Source organism: Salvia miltiorrhiza, unplaced genomic scaffold (assembly GCF_028751815.1).
Source record: "Salvia miltiorrhiza cultivar Shanhuang (shh) unplaced genomic scaffold, IMPLAD_Smil_shh original_scaffold_266, whole genome shotgun sequence".
Taxonomy (NCBI): domain Eukaryota; kingdom Viridiplantae; phylum Streptophyta; class Magnoliopsida; order Lamiales; family Lamiaceae; genus Salvia; species Salvia miltiorrhiza.
Window position 1 is genome coordinate 19,158 of NW_026651513.1, and position 19,677 is coordinate 38,834.

Here is a 19,677-nt window from a genome sequence, read left to right on the forward strand (position 1 = left end):
CTAATTACTAGATCTTCTCATCACCAAACCTTATCATCCCCTCCCCTTCACCGCCGCCGGCCACCACCACCACCACCACCGGTGGCAGCATCTGCAGCTCTACCTCATCATCCTCTGCCTCATCATTGCAATCATCCACCAGTTCATTGTCTCCTCCAACACCGACCTACTCGTCAAAGGCCACACCGCCGTCCACCTCTCTCCAATTCGGCGCCTTGCTCTTCGCCTTCCTCTTCCTCGCCCTCGCCCTCCTCCTCTTCGACGCCACGTCGCTCCTTCCTCTCCTGTTGGATGTCTTCTTTGTCGTCGCCTCCATGCTATTCTTCCTCGATTATTCCCTCCTCTCCACCTCATGTGAACTAAGAAATCAGGGTTCATGTGAACTAATACAACTAAACTATAAAACGACATTGTTTCATGTAAAAGAAAACGATGTTGTTTTGTTATTTGTCCGGTGAACTAGAAGGCGTGTGCCGGCGAGCCACGTAGGATCTACGTCATTTTAAAATTTGGGGATAATGAAATCGGCGTCAAAATTGAACAACTTACAAAGTTGGTGTATTTAATTGTAAAATCCTAACTTCGCGTCAAATATGGATTTTGAACAAAGTTTGTGTATTTACGTGCAATTTTCCCTGAATTTTACTATGTGTATTTTATATTCATCTTATTATTTTTGTAATATTATAATTTTTTTTAACATATTGTATAACTTGGTTATCTCAAAATTGTTCAAATTTATTATTGACAAGTGTATAAAAATAAAGAATTTATTGAAATATATTATTACAAATAATACTTTTGAATGATATCCAACATTCTTGTTTTTAAGGGTGTCAATCGGGTTAATCCATCGAGTTTCGGGTCAATCTTATCGGATTGCGAGCTATTCGAGTTAAAAAAATTTCGGACTACATATTCTCAATCCTAACCCTAAACTTTCGGATTTTCAACTAGCCTGTCGGGCTAGTTGGATTCGAAATTTTCAACTAATATATTTTTCTTAACAGTTTTATATTTAGAACATATATACAAATACACGCATAAATAAGTGATATTTTAACATCGATTTACTTATGAACTAATACGCAATTCTTAGAGGGATAGGATGCACACAATTCTCTTAAATGATTATCATGATTTTCTAACTTTTACATCTAAATGTGTTATGTTAAATATTAGATTAAAAATACATAGAAGTAATATTTAATAAATGTAAATAGCTTGTCTAAAAAAAATGTAAATAACTAAGTAGAAATATATATGTATGTCTAAAACTGGCAACAAAAAACCTATTTTTTTTGGGCCAACAAAAGTATTTGTATTTATTGAACCGTTGTAAATAAGTCGAGGTATTCAAATTTTTATTAGTTGAACAAAAGGCTTGTCAAGCTCGTTTAGTATGTGGCTCAAACTTGAGCTTGAGGCTCATAAACTCAGGAATAAGCTCTTGAGCTAATTTTAAAATATTAAAATTATATATTTGATATGCAAACGAAGAAAAGAAAAGAAACAAGAGAAACAAACATGAAAAGGTGAAAGTGATGACGATTTAATGGCTTCTGAAATAGAAACATAATTGGAGATGGTTAATTGTAATCAATTAGGTTTGTATCTTATAAGTCTTAGCTGAGTCAAGTTTCTATAGATAGCTTTTCTTTTAATAAAAGCAATCACCTTTTGAATGCAAAACACTCCTCACAAATGTTTGTCTACTCTGTTTTCGGTTTCTTGAATAATATGCATCATATTCATATTATATAGAAACTAGCCTATAACATTATCAACTCCAACATATTTCTGCATATCTTTCACATCTTGATAAACCAAGTCATTTTCTGACTGATAGGAAAACATACCAGCTGCCACGATCCAATTTCGAGTCCATCCCCAACCTTCAGGTGCGACACTCGGGCTTCCTGAGTCATCGATGTAAGAGAAACGAGACGTTCAAAGTTATCCACACTTAAAGAGATGAGTGTGGATAACTTTTTATCCGCACTTAAACGAGACGTTCAAAGCCATAACTTTTTATCCGAAGTTATCCACACTTAAACGAGACGTTCAAAGCTCAATCCAGTATTGTAGCTTCACCGGCCTTTTCAGCATCACATGAATCAACTTTTTATCAGCGTTTTTGTTTTTGAAGAGGAAGGAGACGAGTGTAAGAAGGTAGCAGCCGCAGCACGAGCATGCTCGAGGGCGCTGATAGCAGCATTGATATCGGCCATAAGTGCCTCGGGAGCTGCAGATATATTCTTTATATCTTCAAACACACTCCATTTAGGCCTTTCTCCGCTAGAACTCATCCTTAAATACTAATGTTAATACTGTCAAGAAACTATGAGCATAGTATTCTTAGAGCTGATTGTCTGCATTTCATTAACCATTTTTGTCAATCCTGCAAAAGGCCCATCATATATGCAGCATGCTCAGATGAATTGTTAACAAACTTAAAGCTCGAAAACAACAAAACGCTTAAATGAATCAAATGTCTGCACTTCAAAAGAGAACAAGAACAAACAATTAACACCATTTATAGGAATCTTAAATTATGATCCAAGAACAAGAACTAGTTAAGATAAACAACAATTCCCAAAATGCAACCTATCTCCTCCACTGAAACAGCTACCAAAAAACTAAGAATTCATTCATCGATAAAAGGAAATTTCATTAATAATAAACTTCTTAGAAAAAGTACTTGGGGCATACCCAGGCTATACAAAAATTAGCCAGCAATGCGGAAAAGCAAGTCCCACAGCAATAAGATACCAAGGGAGTGTTCTACTTTGAGTGATAGGATAGATAAATAAAAATAATCGAGACTTGACTATCATTTACTTTGATGAATTGAATATTGAACTTGTCATGATCATCTAAATCCTTCAAAAATCATAAAAAGTAAATGCTCCCAAACTGAATAAGGCAGATGGGCTCTAGATGTCCAAACGAGAAGCCGTCTCAGAACGGTGACAATGAGAAACACAACAAATTTGAAGTCTACAGCCACTCACTACACCAACTACTTCAAATAAAAGAAAAGGAGTTCTACAACACAGCTCATCAGAGTTTAAACTTTAAGTATATGCTTCTACTATAGAAATAGATAGATAAATAAAGGATTATTCTTAAGTTATACGGTGAAGAAAATTGAGACTCAGGTTATAAGTGAACAAATATTTTCAAGTTTGGGCTAAAAAGTCACCATAGAGTCAAAGCTCGAGCTTATAATTTAAGAATAACCCATAAATAAATAAACACAACAATCAGAAACAACCCAAGTATGTCCTTCCTTCATACATATCAAAATCATAAGCCAAATATTGTCTCCCCTTCAATCAAATAATTCTAGGTTCCATATAACTTTGAGGTACCACTCAAAGTTTTTATGCTTAATGAAAGTTGTTCATGTAAGAAGCTGAAAATTCTTTGTACAAGAATCACATAAAATTTATCCCTGGAGCAAAAGGGAAATGTTGAAGAAATTCACGAGCATAAGCATTAAAGAGGGAATTCAGCATCAATTTCACATCATAATCTCACAATCAACAAAATTTATCATTTACCAACTACATATTTCACCTTCATACATATCATCTCCAAACCCAACATCTGCTCAAGGAAACATATACAAGTAATTGGATTACATAAAATCCACAAGTGAAAATGCAAAAAATAGAATCCTAGAATGTCCTGATAATTCAAGGCTGAAAATAGCTAGTAATCATATATGCAATAGAAATTTCCATCAAAACTTTGAGAGTAAATTGGAGTACAAGGAAATGTGTGGAAACTAACCTTATGATCATCCAACTAACTCGTCACTGTATGTTGCTCCACCTCATTTCTTGTTTTCTATTCTCAAATCAGGAACAAAATTCAAAAGAAAAAGAAAAATCATCTCCCAATGTAATGTGATGTTAGTGCGAGTTTATAAAGATAATATTTCTAATAGGTTATGCTTTTCTGTGTGAGAATTGTGAAATTAGTAAAAATATTAATATATGGCCTTGGTTTGCCCTTCCATTAGTCGGTATTCAATAATTATTAAGTGGACCATTATTATATGCACCTATTCTATTGGTTTGTTGCGTTAACAAATATTCTCTTGATTTTATTTGCTGCTACTTCAGCTACTGATGTGACATATAAACCATGACCAATTATTTCAACTAAAGGGGAATATAGTGTCACCGTCCAATAATTACATTACATAGCTCTGTAGTTAATACCAAATCCAAGTTTTTTTTTTAAAGGCGCAATCCAAGTTACTAATATTATAACAACAATGTCCCTAAGGGGACACCAAGCGGTGCGACCTCCTGTATGTGAACAGTGAGGTCCCGAGTTCAAACTCCACTGCTCCCCCTCCCCAACTCCCCCAAGTAAAAAAAAAATATTATAACAACAGTAACATTTTTTTTCTTTTCCTTTTTCTATCTCTATTTTGTCTTCCACTCCACTCAAAGTTGTAGAATATGTGGCCCAAAGAGGTCTAAATACTTTAATTTAATTTTAATTTTCTTGGAGAGAACAAATATTTTGATGATTAGGATCCGAGAGTTAGGATATGCTGAGAGCATGTGCAGTGGCTGATCTGAATTCCTGTTCCGGCAATTCGAAGCAGCTGCTGATGGAACCCGAATGAAGAGTTTATCTATCAAGGATTTTATAGAGTGATAATTAAATAATTTTGTAACTATCACATAATAAATATTATAATTATAGCAAAATGGACTACCAAATTCTAGCATTTTCTTAGAGATTTGAGACTTGAGATTTGATTTTTATATTGACCCTTTGAATACTTTAGCGGCTATGAATTCGACTTGAAAAATTTATAGCGTATTGCCTCCAGCTTATCTTCCTATAATTATAAATTTGACCTGAGAGTCTTCTAATTTATTTTCTCTTATAATTAATGTAGTGCAAACCAGCTCAAAACTCAACACAAACCAACCGCAATATTACGCAAGAACAGAGAAGTAAATGCAAGACGAGAATTACGTGGTTCAACCAATTTGGTCTACATCCACGGGACAAAGAAGTATGAATATTATTGAACTGTGATCGAGCTTCGAATACAAAGATGCATGAGAAATCAATCAGACTTTGAGATGAAAACACACGCTATAACACTAACTGTGAATAACCCTAGCAACGCAAGGTTGAAGAAGACTGCAATTAGTTATAACGGTCTAATTACTAAAGAAAATATCTCGGCCCTTCATCAAATCAACGGCTCAGATCTTAACTAACTAATAGACCTCAAAAATTGCAAATAAACCCCTCTGTTTCATACTTTGACACAGAAGGCCCTTGAACTTCAATATACAGCCTTTTAATTTCTTGGATAATAGCTCACAATTAGAACGTAGCTCGAAGGTTGGATGAATAATGACAAGCCTAATCAACGGGATACAAACACAAAAATAAGGAACAAGAAAATATTGATCCCTATTGCAGAGAGGTGAAATTTCTTGACGTGTAATTTGTGTTCTCCTATTCCCTTATTTATAGGTGTCGATGAGCTAAACTAGAGATTCATAAAAGGATTAGGATAAGACCTCCCGATAGGCTTAAATAATTACTCCCTCCGTCCATGAAAGAATTTCCTAGGATGGAGTGACACGGGTTTTAAAAAAAAATGTTGTTGAGTGTATTGAGAGTGGATTAAAGGTAAGTTGAATGTATTGGGAGTGGTGAAAAAGTATTATAATGAATATTGAGAGTTGTGAAAAGTGAAAGTAAGAGTAATTATAAGTGATGGGATATAATCCAAAAATAGGTAGGAAGTTTTTTTGTGGACGTCCCAAAAATGAAAGATATGAAGTTCTTTCATGGACGAATGTAGTATAAGTTAATTATAGTTTAAATTTATGTCTATCAATATTAATTCATTCAATTAAAGAATTAATATTACGCTATCTATCCTCATCCATTTTAAGAATATGGCTCATTTTTATTTAATTATTTCTCGTATGTAAGATAGTTCATATCCATTAATTAATTTAAACTATCAGATAACTTTAATTAATCAATATATTATCCAAGAGTTTTAACTGCTCTAACATTATTATTATATTTAGGATTAATTCCAATCGGTCAGATTTCTACAATAAACTTTATTAGCACTTCAAGAGGATGATCAACTCGACGCATCAAGACAAGATTTTATAGTTCGTTTATGTTTACATCAAAATCAAGAAGAAGAAGAAGAAGAAGAAGAAGAAGAAGAGTTCTTCAATCATCAAAATCAAACAAGGAAAATTATATAGTTTGTTTATGTTTACAACTTAAATAATTTATCAAATTTTAGGTCATTGGAGCATCCACAATGATAGAGCTTGTTAGAGCATCCACAATGCAAGAACCCCTTTAGAGCTGTATAGAGGTGGGCCTCTCCTTAGAGTCATCCCCTTCACAATGGAGGCTCTATATAAGAGCTCTATAGATTTTTCATCCTATTTTTAAAAATTGAATTTTAAAACTGAAATTTCCATTAAATTTAAAATAAAAAATTACAATAATTAAATTTTAAATTTAAATTACGATGGGATAGGAGTGAATCGTGCTCAAATATGCTCGATTAAATCTTATTGGAGGCGATGATAGACTTGTTTATCTCGCTCAAAATTCCGGTGGAGATCCTTGTGTAGCTTCATGAGTGTTGCTCGATGCCTTCTTTCAAAGTCATGTTGTGAAAAATAATGCATGCAAATATGATATTGTTGAGTTGCTCTTTTTTTCAAAGTCGAGCAAGACCTTTGATAATAGCCCAACGTGATTGAAGAACGCCAAAAGCTCATTCTATGTCCTTCATTGCAGCTTCTTGCACCACTTTAAACCTCTTTTTTTTCTCGTTAGTCGGGAATGGAGGACTCTTCACGAACGTTGTGCAATCTGGGTAGATGTCATCACTTAAGTAGTACCCCATACTGTAAAGAGAGTCATTGGCCTCGAATTGCAACGGCGAAGTGCTTCCCATAAGAACATTATTAAATAACGACGACTGGTTAAAGCACATTGATGTCGTTGTTTAAGTCGGGGACCCCAAAATAAGCATGCTAGATCCACAGATCTTGGGATGCAACCGTCTCGAGAATAATCTTGAGCTTGCCGTGATCACCAAAGATCTCCTCATACGAAAATGTTGCTGAAAAACTGTTTCACCCCATAGCGGATCGTAAGCGATGTAATCTTGATAAAGGCGTTCACTGGGGGCCTGACGATCGCGATTAATAAATGTTTTTTTCTTCAATTTTTTTTCGTTTCAGTTTGATTTTTGCTAAAACCAAACCAAACTAATTTTTATTTGACTTTTAAAAGAAATAAATAAAAATAAAAAATAACGAACCGAACCGAATAAACTGAACCCCAAAATCAAAAAATTTCGAATAAAAACGAACCAAACCAAAATAGTCCAAAAAAACCTAAAAAATCAAAGAAAGAAAATGAAAAATAAGAAAAAAAATAAAATAAAATTGTATTGAATATCAAAATTATATATATGTATTAATATATTATTAAATAAATATAATTGTTTTTCGATTTTGTTCGGTTTTTACAGAACCAAACTGAATCGAATCAAAAAATCGAACCATATTTCAAAATTTCGATTTGGATCAGTTCGGTTTCGGTTATTTTACTCACCCCTAGTTATTGGATCTCTTTGAAATTTTCAAAAAAAAAAATTAGAAGTATTTTTTGTAATTTTATAAATATCGTTATAAAAAATAGAAAAAATATGATTTTATCTCCAGAGTTATGGAATTGAGTTATTTTACATTGTGATTAACATAAAAATAAAGTTGAATCGACATTTTAATAAAGTGAACACATAATTAATTTATACATGTCATGCTTGGAGCCTAAAGATTCATTTTTTGAATTTTATATTGAAAACCACTTTGCCTTCCAAAATTTTATTCTTCTTAATTTTTCAAAGTTGCTTTGTATGAACTTAAACGTTAATTTTGAAAGATTTTTTTTATAATTTAAATGATATTATAATTCTATTAATGATTATTATTCATATTTAATTTAATCTAATTTAATTTAATTTTTTATTTTAATTTAATTATTAATTTCATTAAAAAAATTGGACTCACGGAGTGAAAGTAAGCCACTGTTCTTAATGAGACATGGTTTTTAGTATCGGATACAACAACTTATTTCAAAAAAAATCTACGGTTTCAATTTCTTATGGAGTGGTTTTATGTTGTTAAATTAAAATTGCTCGAATGCTCAACCCTAATCGCCGGAGTGAGAACTATACATTTCAGAGTACACCAAATCAACAAGAAAAGCACTAGAACAGTCATAATGAATCCCTTAATCATGCTGAAAGAGATTTCAGCAGCGAGAATAACATTTAAAGGGTGTTTGGCTAAGCTTATTTTAAAGAGCTTATAAGCCTGACCTCACTGTTCACAGACAGGAGGTCGAACCGCTTGGTGTCCCCTTGGGGACATAAGATGTAGTTTTTTAAGATCTTATAAGTTGTCAAAGTGTTTGGATAATTAAGCTTATAAGCTAGAAAAAAAGAAAAAAATAGAGAGAGAAAATTTTTGTTAGAAAGAATAAATCGAAAAGAAATAAAATTAAAATGATATATAATGAAAATAAAAAATAATAGTTGAGTTATTTTTGTAAAATGAGTGTTTCTAATAAGAAAATGTGAAAATAAGTTGGGGTAAATGAACTTATTTTTTGGGGAGCTTATAAGCTCTTAGAAATTAATTTTATAGCTTATAAGTTGTTTAAGTGCTTATTTTACCAAACACTTTGAAGGAGCTTATAAGCTTTTAAGCAGCTTATAAGTTGTTTTAAAGAGCTTATAAGCTCATCCAAACACCCTCCTTCCCGCTTTTCTTCACCGCCAATAATATATGAATTTCCAAATTAAATTCCTGTCACTAATTTGTCACTTCATCCTACCTTTAGAACAATCTTCATGAACTCGTAAACAAAGAAGCTTATTGAAGCCGAAGGTAATACCTGACATACAACCAATAAGGTATGAGATCAACATATGATCTATATGCACAATATTTTAAAGAAATCATCATTAATACCCAATTATTAATTCTCCTCAAATCAATTAACAAACCATAGAGAATGATTAAATAATTCAAGCCAGACAGGAACAACGCAACAATCAAAGTTGTACTTATTTCACAGTAGACATCTCTATTTTACAGCAGAATTTAAACTCTATTTCCAACCATAAACTCTATTTTACTGTACAAAAGGAATATTACAAAATATTGTTGTTTATTTATTGTAATCTTAATAATATGTCAAACTTATTTAAATAGAATTAAAAAATTATTCATTTATATTAATGCAAAAAATATAAGTTACAAATAATATATTCTAATAGCAAATCTGAGCCTCGCATCAAAAGGTACATCCGACTTCACTCCACGAATATACCATGCAATCATGCATCAGTAAATATTAAAAGAAAAAGGTATTAAGAATAGCTCAGCTGCAGTGCTTCACTATATATATATTGCGCAGGCACTGTATGTATTTTACAACACAGAAATAGCGCAGAGTTGGAATGGTCTCAATCTGCAAAAAAGTGCTGAACGCTATTTTACCTCTCCCGTTGGAGGTGCAAAAGAGTATGCAAGCACAGATCGAAACAGATATTCCATATAGAATTTTCTGATACAGTGTAACACGCAGTCATCAATAAGTATGTTGAATAAAAATTAGCTAATTGAGTTTTGATGATTCATTCATTCAATTGACACTATATTCAAATCCATGAGGTAATGTGATGGAATTCTAGCTATCTGCTGCCTAGGTTTCTTACTTTCTCTGGGTATCCCAAACCATAAGCATGTTACTTAACGAAGCCTGTGCTGTCATATAACAAGTACATTTGTGTCTGAACTCATACAGATGCAAAATAAGAAGGATAAACAGAACCATGAAAACAATATCCGTAGATTTCCTTTCTGATATTCAAGAAAATTATGGAAGAGTCCCAACAAAGAGAAACAAATGATCTTAGGCATAATGACTAATGAGGAGATGCTTTTTGTCGACATTTGAAAGAAGGGGAGAAATAAGGTAAATACTGTAAGATATACCTGTAATAAGCTGGGAATAAGACCTGCATAAAGAGCAGGGACACCACCTTGCTCAACTATCTTGGCACAAGTTGCAAATGTACCCATCCTAGTTGCACGGCCTTGCAGTTGGAGCTGCCTTCTCACGACCTCAAACGGGTAGGTAGCAGCTTCAGCACAAGCACCTGCAATGGCACCGTGTAATAAAGTTCTCACAGGTCCCAATTCCAGCTGCTCAAAAGCATTCAATTCTTGATGCTGTTTTTTCAAATTCTGAATTCTCTTTCTTCCATCAGGTGAATGCAGATAAGCTGATTTCAATATGTCATATACGCCATAAAACACTGCGCCTGAGGGTGCCATGCTTAGAATTGAGGGCAATAATCCCTTGTAAAGAGAAAGAGCCCCTTCATTTTGAACAACGTGTCGAAAAGCGCCAATGACTCCACCCAGTACTTCCCCTCCAGGTGCCACAAGCCTGGTCCGGATCTGAAGCAAGTATAGTATAAGTGTCACCTCTTGACCAGATACAAAATTTTGATTTCTATGTAACGTCAAGGATTTTTCTCTTGATAAAGAGAATAACATACATAATTGTAAATTCTATTCAGGTAGGACAAAAAGTAGCACATGAACAATTTCATCCCACCTTCCATTCTCTGATGGGAGTAGAGCCATTTACCTTTTTGTACTTTGCATTATATAGAAACACTTTGCTAACATAGTTTGACTATGGTTTCATTCATTGACAGATGCAGAGTATTTGTTAGAGAGAAAGAGAGAGAGAAGGCAATAAAGTGAATTTCTTCCACCGACTTCACTAAACTCTCTTCTTTTACATCAAATTGCAGAAAACATGCTCTCTGGTTTATATTATCTCCTAGGCTTCCTTTCAATCCATTTTGCAACAAATATACACGTGTATGTAGTTCAAATTTCTTGAAACACCTGTATTTACCAACAACAAAAGGATGGATTCCACAATAAAAAGTGGTGGTGCTTATGAGCAGAAAACTAGACTTATTTCTGAAATCATTTTGCTTAAGGGACACTCAGATTTCTCCTGTAGAAACAAAGCGGCTTAGGAAAGAGGAGTGTTACAACTTGTGACAGAATTATTGACCCGAATAATTAAAACTACATGACTAGAGCTCTTTAAGGATTGCCACTCACAGTATCCAGGGGCAAGCAGAGGACAGTAGCTGTGATACCAGCTGCAGCACCCGCAATAAATCTCTCAGAATTCGTGGTTTCCTCATTTCCGGATAATTTTAGAAGCTGCTTTCTGTATGTATCATAAGCACAGAAATTAATTGCCTTGAAAGGTGCAGTGCGCAGTATGTTAACAAAATTTCCCTTCCAAAAGCCTCTCAAGCCTTGCGTGGTTGCTATTCTTTTGATGAGCATGTACAAGTCTCCCTTCTCGCCACGAACTATATACTCCAACTTCAGCCTCTCGAGTGGAGCAAGGCAAGTTCTGTTTGAACAACATTTCATCAGCACAAATGCTGCTCTAGCAATACAAATGCAAATTGTAGGTCTGGCATCCCAATATCTTCTTCTACATGTTAAATTAGACACAATCTGTTTCTTGCAGGACATTACTGGAAACAAAAATGTTGGTGAAATTATAATGACTTGCTTTTTCATCATATTATAATATCCAATAAGGTTTCCAACTCTTTATACTATAACTTTGCAGAAGTAGAATAACTAAGTAACATTACAAAAACATAATTAAAAATTAAAAAACTAGAACACAGAAAAAGGATAAGGGACATACCTTGAAACCATTGCAGCAACAGCACCAGCGCACAAATGCTTGGTGGTGTTCATCGCCCCCTGCCCCCTTAACCTCATCTTGACCCCCTTTTCCGGCTTCGTCACGGCGGCTGCGGCGCTGCCAACCGCCTCATTACGCTCACTACTTCCCGCAGATTCCGTCGAGTTGCTAATTGCTCTATCATTCCCTTTAACAGACAAACTTAAACACAAAAACTCGCCCCGTTTTCTCCGAGATTGCACGGGGCGACTGTAACAAGAAACTTCGCCGACAACTTTATTGATAATTGACGAAGGAATAGCGCTAGAATCCAGGAATATTCCACCGGGAAAGAAAAATGAGTTATTCGAGTTATCGGGTATGAGCTGAGTAGAATCGTTCAGCCGAATACTGGATTCAAACATTTTGTGATTTGAATTCGTATAAACTTGGGGAGTGATGAATGATGTCAGGCATTTGGGATGTTAATGCTTGAAAATCGAAATTTTAGTGAATAATCATCGAACGGTATAAAACAGCTAGCAGAGCTCTCAGCCTGCATCAGTATATCACAAATCACAATGTTCTTCTTGTTGCAAACCACTTATTTTAACAAAGTAATGTTGTACTTTTCAGAGGCTCTCTTGGTTATTACAACTAATTTTCCACGATCTGTAAGATATACAAATATATAAAAAAGTATAATAAATATAAGGATTAATAGTCGGAAAATACACGAACTATTCTCGAATTTGCATTTTACACATCATTTTAAAAAATTGCTCCAGAATAGAATACATAACCTTTTAATTTAATTGCAATTTGCACACAACAAAAGTTCCGACAACTCTTAAGTTTGACTGCAATGACGTGAACAACATTAAAGATTACATGGCATGACACATGGCTTTTTTAACACACTGGCAACACACGTGTTCAAAACGACGTCGTTTTGAATAGAAATTAAGTTGTCTTCTCTCTTGATATTTTGAAGAATTTTCTTTAAAAAAATAATAAAATAAAATAAAATTGTAGAATCCTTCTCTCCAACACCAAATTTTTTTTGAAGAACCCTTCCACCGCCTCATCCCGACCCCAGCTCCTCTCCCTTCTCGCTGAATCCGGCGCCACCCCCAAACACAGATCAAGTGCCTCCATGGCCTCCGCCATCGCCGTGCCCTCCGTATGAGAAACCCCAATAGTAAGAATCCGTTATCGTCCCGGCCTCCCTCTGAGAAACTCAGCAGCAAGAATCCGCCATCGATTTGTACAATGGCGTCCAAGGACGCCACTGCTGCCGCCCACAATCCAGCCCACCACGCCTCATTCACGGCGGCGCTGAAGAAGCAGTAACTATAAGCTAGTATCGAGGTTTCGATTCTGATTTTGCCTCGAACAGGTCCAAGTCGATGGAGATGAGAAATTGATTGGGGATTTTGGTCTTTGATTTTCGACTGGAGCGTAGGTCCGCCGCACTCCTTCTGAGATTCGGCGCGGCGAGTCTGGACAAATTAGTGGCAGCCCTAATTTCGTATGCCAAATTTGCATAATTTCTTATTACAGTTCTAAATCTCACGAAAGCCCTAATGCACAAATTGGTCAGTGGTGGACGTCGTATACCACCATATAATTCCTGCAATAGCTAAGAATTAGTATAGTTTAGTAGCAAGCAGGGTCGAACCACAGAGAACGGGTAATTGCAATCAATTTCCTAGAGATCTAAATTGGTGTAGCCACCACGCCTTAATTTTGAGAAAATTAATTATAACTAAAAAATCAAATAACTCAAATAACAATCTAGAAATTAATCAATAAAAGGTAACTCGGCTCAAATAAATCCACACTAATTCAAAGCTCTGATTATCGACGCAAAGATTAATTAATCCCTATCAACCAACTAGTTATAGGATACCGTGATACGCACTGACATACCCCAATTCCTACTTACTGTGTCGATAGACGGCTGGATACCTCAGTCCTGCCTATTTTCCTTATTAAAATATAACCTAACTGGATTCGTCATACTAAATTTAATATTCTAATACTACCATTAAGAAGAAGGAATCCAATTTAGACCAATTATCCTAGATACGCTAGTAATAATTAATCTACAAATTTATTCCTACTACGAATACGATAGTTTTATCACTAATCAGCCTTATTCCAACAATTACAGATTGGAGGTGCTAATTGACTGTAATCCAATTAAATCTAAGTTGATCAGGCTTAAATAAAATCAGAGCTATCTTTAAACACAATGAATTAATTGGAATCAATAAGAACCAATTTTAAAATCAATTAGGTCTCACATATTAATAAATTAGTGATTCATTATTCTCGCCGAATTAAGAATTTAGCACAATAAAATTAAATAAAGCAAACATAATTAATAATCGAATGAACTGGAATAAATAAAATTGTCACCGAAATCAAACGCTAATCCACTGTCTCCAGCCAAAGTTAATCTAACAAATAAACTAAAATTTCCGCCGCTAAACTTCTAGCCTTGCCGTCTAGAACTCCCAAGCTTCCAATCCTCATTATCGCCGCCAATGCCTTCGAGTCCCCAAGATGTTCAGCCGCCAGATGAAAGTAAAAGTGAATTAATCCAAAGTCCACAAGTTGATTTAATCCCTAATTCCTACTATCTACTAGTTCATGGCAAATGAAAATATAGAGATAAAGTAAGCTCCTAGCCCAACTAATAGCTGCATTAGTGGAGTAAATCCACTAATTAAATAATAGTTCTTCAATTAAGATAATTAAACTCCTCAAGCTAAAATCTTAATTCTTCGTCTTTGGATCTTCTAAAATTGCAACAAAAATAGCTTTTCTTCTACTTTATTCTTTTCTACTCCGTCAACATCAATCTCTTCAATTCCTGCACCAAAATTCACCTAATTATGTATATTAAATTCTATTAAAATACAAAATAATCTAATAATATGAACAACTAGAATACACACATCAGTCAGCCATTGTTCAGAGAAAGGGGCGGAGATGGAGGATGGAGGATGGCGGTGAGGCGGCGGATGGATCTCGGCGAGTCGGCGATTGCTCGGGAGAAGAAGACCCAAATTTCTTCTTCTTCTTTTTTAATTTTTTTTAAAATTATACTCATGAAACGATGTCGTTTTGAATGTTGTAATGTAACAACAAAACGATGTCGTATTCCTATATCGGAAAATCATCCACGTCAACAAAATCCGACAGCCACATCACCACCGATCAAGATGATAGTTAACGTGAGTGCAATTTGCAATTAAATTAAAAGGTGGTGTATTATGGGGCTATTTTTGAAGGTCATACGCAATATGCAAATCTGGTGAAAGTTCATGTATTTTCCGGCTATTAACCCTAAATATAAAAAGACAAATATAATATATTTAAATATATATATATATATATATATATTTAATAAAATGATCTCTAGCTCCGTTCACGAAAATTGTAGTATGATTTAGGGCACAAGTTTTAATAAATAGATTGCGATATATGTTTAAAGTAAAAGAGAGATCCACCAAAATTAAATGGAGAAAGAGACAAATCAAAGTTGATGTGTTAAATAGTACTCCCTCCGTTCCAAATGAAATGTCCTGTTTTTCCTTTTTGGGTTGTCCCAAATGAAATGTCCTGTTTCCTTTTTGGGAAAAAATAATGGATAATAAGTGTCTAATTAAATTACTAATTTAGTCTTAATTAAAATCTTAATCTTTTAAACCTTAATTAAGTTACTTTATTGTAGGACCCACTAAATTTTAACTTTATACAACACCACTTAGTACTCTAATTAACTTGCTCCTTAATAATCGTGCCCAAAAGAAACAGGACATTTCGTTTGGGACGGGGGGAGTAGTTTTTTGTAAATATTAATTGTGAATGAATTTAAAAATAATGAGTAGTTTTCCAAAAGATTTTTTTTTTTTTTGTGAATAGATGAAGTAATATATTAAAGATACCTATATAAAACAACGTGGAAAACTTACCTATGTACAATATTATGAGTACTATTTTCATCATCATCTCCATATATATCATAATTTTAAGACCTCAATGATTAGTAACTCTTGATACATATTGACTTAATTTGTATTAATCGTCATTACATAAGACACAACTAATGAAAATTGTCGACATTGAAACTTGAACAGTAATTTTAGATCTGACGACGTTAACGATAATTGAAGTATTAAAACCTTATGTTCAACATTATGTCCACTTTAAAGTCTCCCCTTCAGAACTTGCAGACCAATAATAATCAATATAATTTCATTACAATTATCTATATTTCTTAATAGTGTAACTAAAGTTTAAACTTTAAAAAATAATAGGGTAATTACATGTAAATCCATAACGTTTACACGAAATTGATTTTTACTACTATTTTAAAAAATCTGCCTCTAAATATATAAGCTTTCATTTTTGTGCGGTGATCGATTTTTTTCTTACGCCGGCGCCGGAAACGACACGGTGGCAATCGGAATTGACACAATGGCAGCTGAAATTCTCCACTTGGCACATTTATGACATGTGAAAAAAAAAATAATAAAAAAAAAACAGAAAAAAAAACCACATCGTCATCTTCCCCAATCTTCCCCACTCCCAAACCTTAATCTCCCTTCCCCCACCCGCCGCCGCCACCAGATCACCGCCTAAAATTCCCAACTCCCCCTCTCTCTCTGGTCTCACACGCTATGTATATATATATATATATATATATATATATATATATATATATATATATATAGGGTTAAAGTACATATTCACCCCTGAAGTCCACACCCCTAGAGCGTTCCGCTCCCCACACTCGGTTCAGGCCCAAATAACTCCCCATAGCCCATAAAAATACTACACTTAAGCTCACCCGTTTGACGGCCCAAAAATGCCGTTTCTTAAATAATTTTTTTTGTATTTTATTTTCGCGTGGGGCCCACCTTCCAACGGTTCTTTAATTAGAAATTAGGGTTCAAATAGTATGAACCCTAACTTGCGATTACAGGGGCGACGAATTGGCAGAAGTAGAAGAAAATTTGTCAAATTAGCTTAGGGTTTCTTTTGGATATAAGAAATCGAGGTAAGAACATGAGTTTGAACTCAGGATTTGGGTCCTCATCATCACGTGGTCGAAGGCAGATGGATGCTGAGCATGAGAGTAATTACGTGTATTGTCGTTGCGAGTTTGAAGGCAGGAGGCTTCAAGCTCCGAGAATTACCTCATGGACAGACGACAACCCCGGGAGAAGGTTCTACGGATGTAGAAATTGGATAGTATGTCATTTCTTGTTTTACTTGGTTGTAGACGAGAAAACTGTGGTTTTCTTAAATTTCATACTTTGTTGTTTTCTTTGTAGACGAAAAACTGTGGTTTTTTCGTCTGGTATGACGAGCCCATGTGTGTGAGAGCTAGAGAAGTGATAAATTACTTGAAGAATGAAAATATGAAGCTCTTAAGGATCCATCAAAGTTCGGCCTCTCCCCTGGATGTGGAGAATGAAATTGACAACCTTTGGAATGTAATGGAAGGCTTAAAGGAAGAATCCAGGAAAGTTAGAAGGAAAAATACAATTGTTGTGATGGTTTTGATTGTATCTTGGTTGATGATAGGCTATGTTGTTCTAGCATGAAATTGGCAATATTTGAAATGTAATGGAAGGCTTGGTAGGTTTTCATTGTTTTTGTATCTACTGTATGCTCTACTTTGTAGCAATGAATGAATGAAATGAGTTTGATTAACATACTCTTGCTCCAATCTTACCAAAAATCAGAATCCAATAATACATGTGCAATTAAAGGATATGTTAATCTTACAAAAATTCAGAGATTTTCATAAAAGAACCTGCATTTCATTAACCAAATTTAAGCTTAAACAACTGTCTATGCAGTATACATCCCCAAAAACAAACCAAAAACCACATTTGTCTATGCAGTATACAACCAGTAGTTGTGGTAGCAAAAAAAGATGAACTTCAACAAAAAAAAAAGACAAATTTCATCAGTTTTTTTTTGCTCAAAACACAATGCAGTATGCCATTTCAACTAGTTGTTGTTGATTCAACAGTTGAAATGACATTATTCTATTTCCCTCTTGGTGATCTTCTCAGAATTTGTTGTTGCTTCTCAACCTGTGTTTCTTTCCCCCTTGGTGCCTTAAATGGCTTTGCAGCAGCATCTTTCTTCACTTTTGAAGGCCCCCCACTTGCATTGTTTAGTCCTCTCTTCCTCTTTTCCTTCCTGATTTTGGCTTCATTTGGTATAGGGAACTGGGTGTTTGGATCACTCACCCTTTGTGAGCCTTCATCTATCACAATGGATGAAGACCTTCCGGGCTGTATAAGAAATATCACCAACATCCTCATAAAATCAGATAACAAGTATAGATAATTGCATGACAAAGTATAAACTTTTGACTTACATTGAGGACCTTCTTTCCAGTCTCAAGATTGACATATAACCCTAATCCAACAACCTTGGAAGAGTTTTCACCATTAGTCCACTTACATCTCCATCCTTAGACACATGCATCAAAAATGGGCAATCCTTCTCATTCATACATACTACTCTAATCCTAGTAGGTTCATTCTTAACAAACTTGATTTTGTATCCAAATCTAACACCATATGCATTGATTGCTTCCCTAGCCTCATTTGCCCCTGCAAAGGTTTGACCCAATTCAAACATACCTACTGCTCCATCATCAATACTAGCCATAAACTGCCCTATTTTAACTTCTTCACCATCACTCTCACCAGAATCAGCACTATACACACTCGAGTCATCATCATCTACCTCATTGCCCTCTGCCTGATCATTATGTTCTAAGCTCTCAAGACCCCTAATTCCCTCATCATCCTCAACACCATCTTCTTCTAAACCAATTTCAGTACCAACTCCCTCTGCCTCTAAACCATTCCCTGAGTCTAATCCCTCATTCTCATCCACATCTAACTCTGCCCTTAAATCAATTTCTGTAACAACAATACCATTCCCTGATTCTAATCCCTCATTCTCAACCACAACACCCTTTGCCTCCAAACCAATTTTAAGTAGCAACATTGTCATTCCCTGATTCTAATCCCTATGCTCCTACCCTACTGCCCTGCCCTGCCCTATTCATGCGCCCAATATCATCTTCTGAAAACAATTGAAGTGGTGTTATACTAGGCATATGATCAGATTCATGGTCAGCAAAAAACTGAATTTCATCTTGCCCAATCAGTTCAAGGTAATCTAACACTTTTGCACAATGTTTTTCATCCTTAAGGAGTACTAGGCCATCTTCTATAGAATAATCCTCATCAAGCGCATAGACTGCCCTAGGTTTAAATTTTATGCATAGCTCGAATTCATTCATTATTCTTTCCAAAGTCATATTTCCTAATGTATCTTCTATTTCCGTCGAGTTCCAGCCATCATATAACAATTTACCAGTTTCTTCATCTGTTTCCAATAACCCCAAAAATTAAACACAAAGTTGACCTTTGCATCAAACATTCTGCACAACCAAAACACACAAAAAGAACACAATATAAACATTCAAGACATGCTATTGATGATTCATCTAACAGAGAAATAGTGTAGAATCGGTTTGCATGCTCTGGAAAAATAAATATCAATGTTAAGGCATGACTTACCTATTTTCGGAACTGGATTAGTTTCGTCGTCGGAACACTCGTATCACTTGAAGAAATCGTCGGAACAATCTTCTTCTCCTTCGATTTCGTCTGCAGATTGTGAGTTTGAAAGATGGAAGAAAAACTCTTCGTATCCTTAGGTATTTACACCAACCCGCGTAAATAGTTGGAAGGTGGGCCCCACGCGAAAATAAAATAC

General features: G+C 34.9%; 1 protein-coding gene and 1 long non-coding RNA gene across 3 annotated transcripts; both read right to left on the reverse strand.

The window, feature by feature from the left end:
• Positions 1 to 1,653: 1,653 nt before the first annotated feature.
• LOC131003758 (uncharacterized) lies at positions 1,654 to 3,795 on the reverse strand. The gene is made up of 2 exons (XR_009094785.1): positions 3,583 to 3,795; positions 1,654 to 2,401 (listed from the first exon to the last, which is right to left on the reverse strand). It is a non-coding gene; the product is annotated as an uncharacterized LOC131003758 (long non-coding RNA).
• A 4,419-nt stretch (positions 3,796 to 8,214) lies between these two features.
• Positions 8,215 to 12,458, reverse strand: LOC131003765 (probable mitochondrial adenine nucleotide transporter BTL3). 2 transcript variants are annotated; one of them, XM_057930315.1, is made up of 4 exons: positions 11,869 to 12,458; positions 11,259 to 11,562; positions 10,107 to 10,574; positions 8,215 to 9,000 (listed from the first exon to the last, which is right to left on the reverse strand). In XM_057930315.1, exons 1-4 carry the CDS (start codon positions 12,270 to 12,272, stop codon positions 8,932 to 8,934), a joined length of 1,245 nt encoding a protein of 414 aa, XP_057786298.1. In that variant the 5' UTR covers positions 12,273 to 12,458; the 3' UTR covers positions 8,215 to 8,931. The 2 variants fall into 2 exon arrangements, with proteins under 2 accessions (XP_057786298.1, XP_057786297.1); XM_057930314.1 differs by having other exon boundaries at positions 8,215 to 10,574; positions 11,869 to 12,452.
• Positions 12,459 to 19,677: the final 7,219 nt, after the last annotated feature.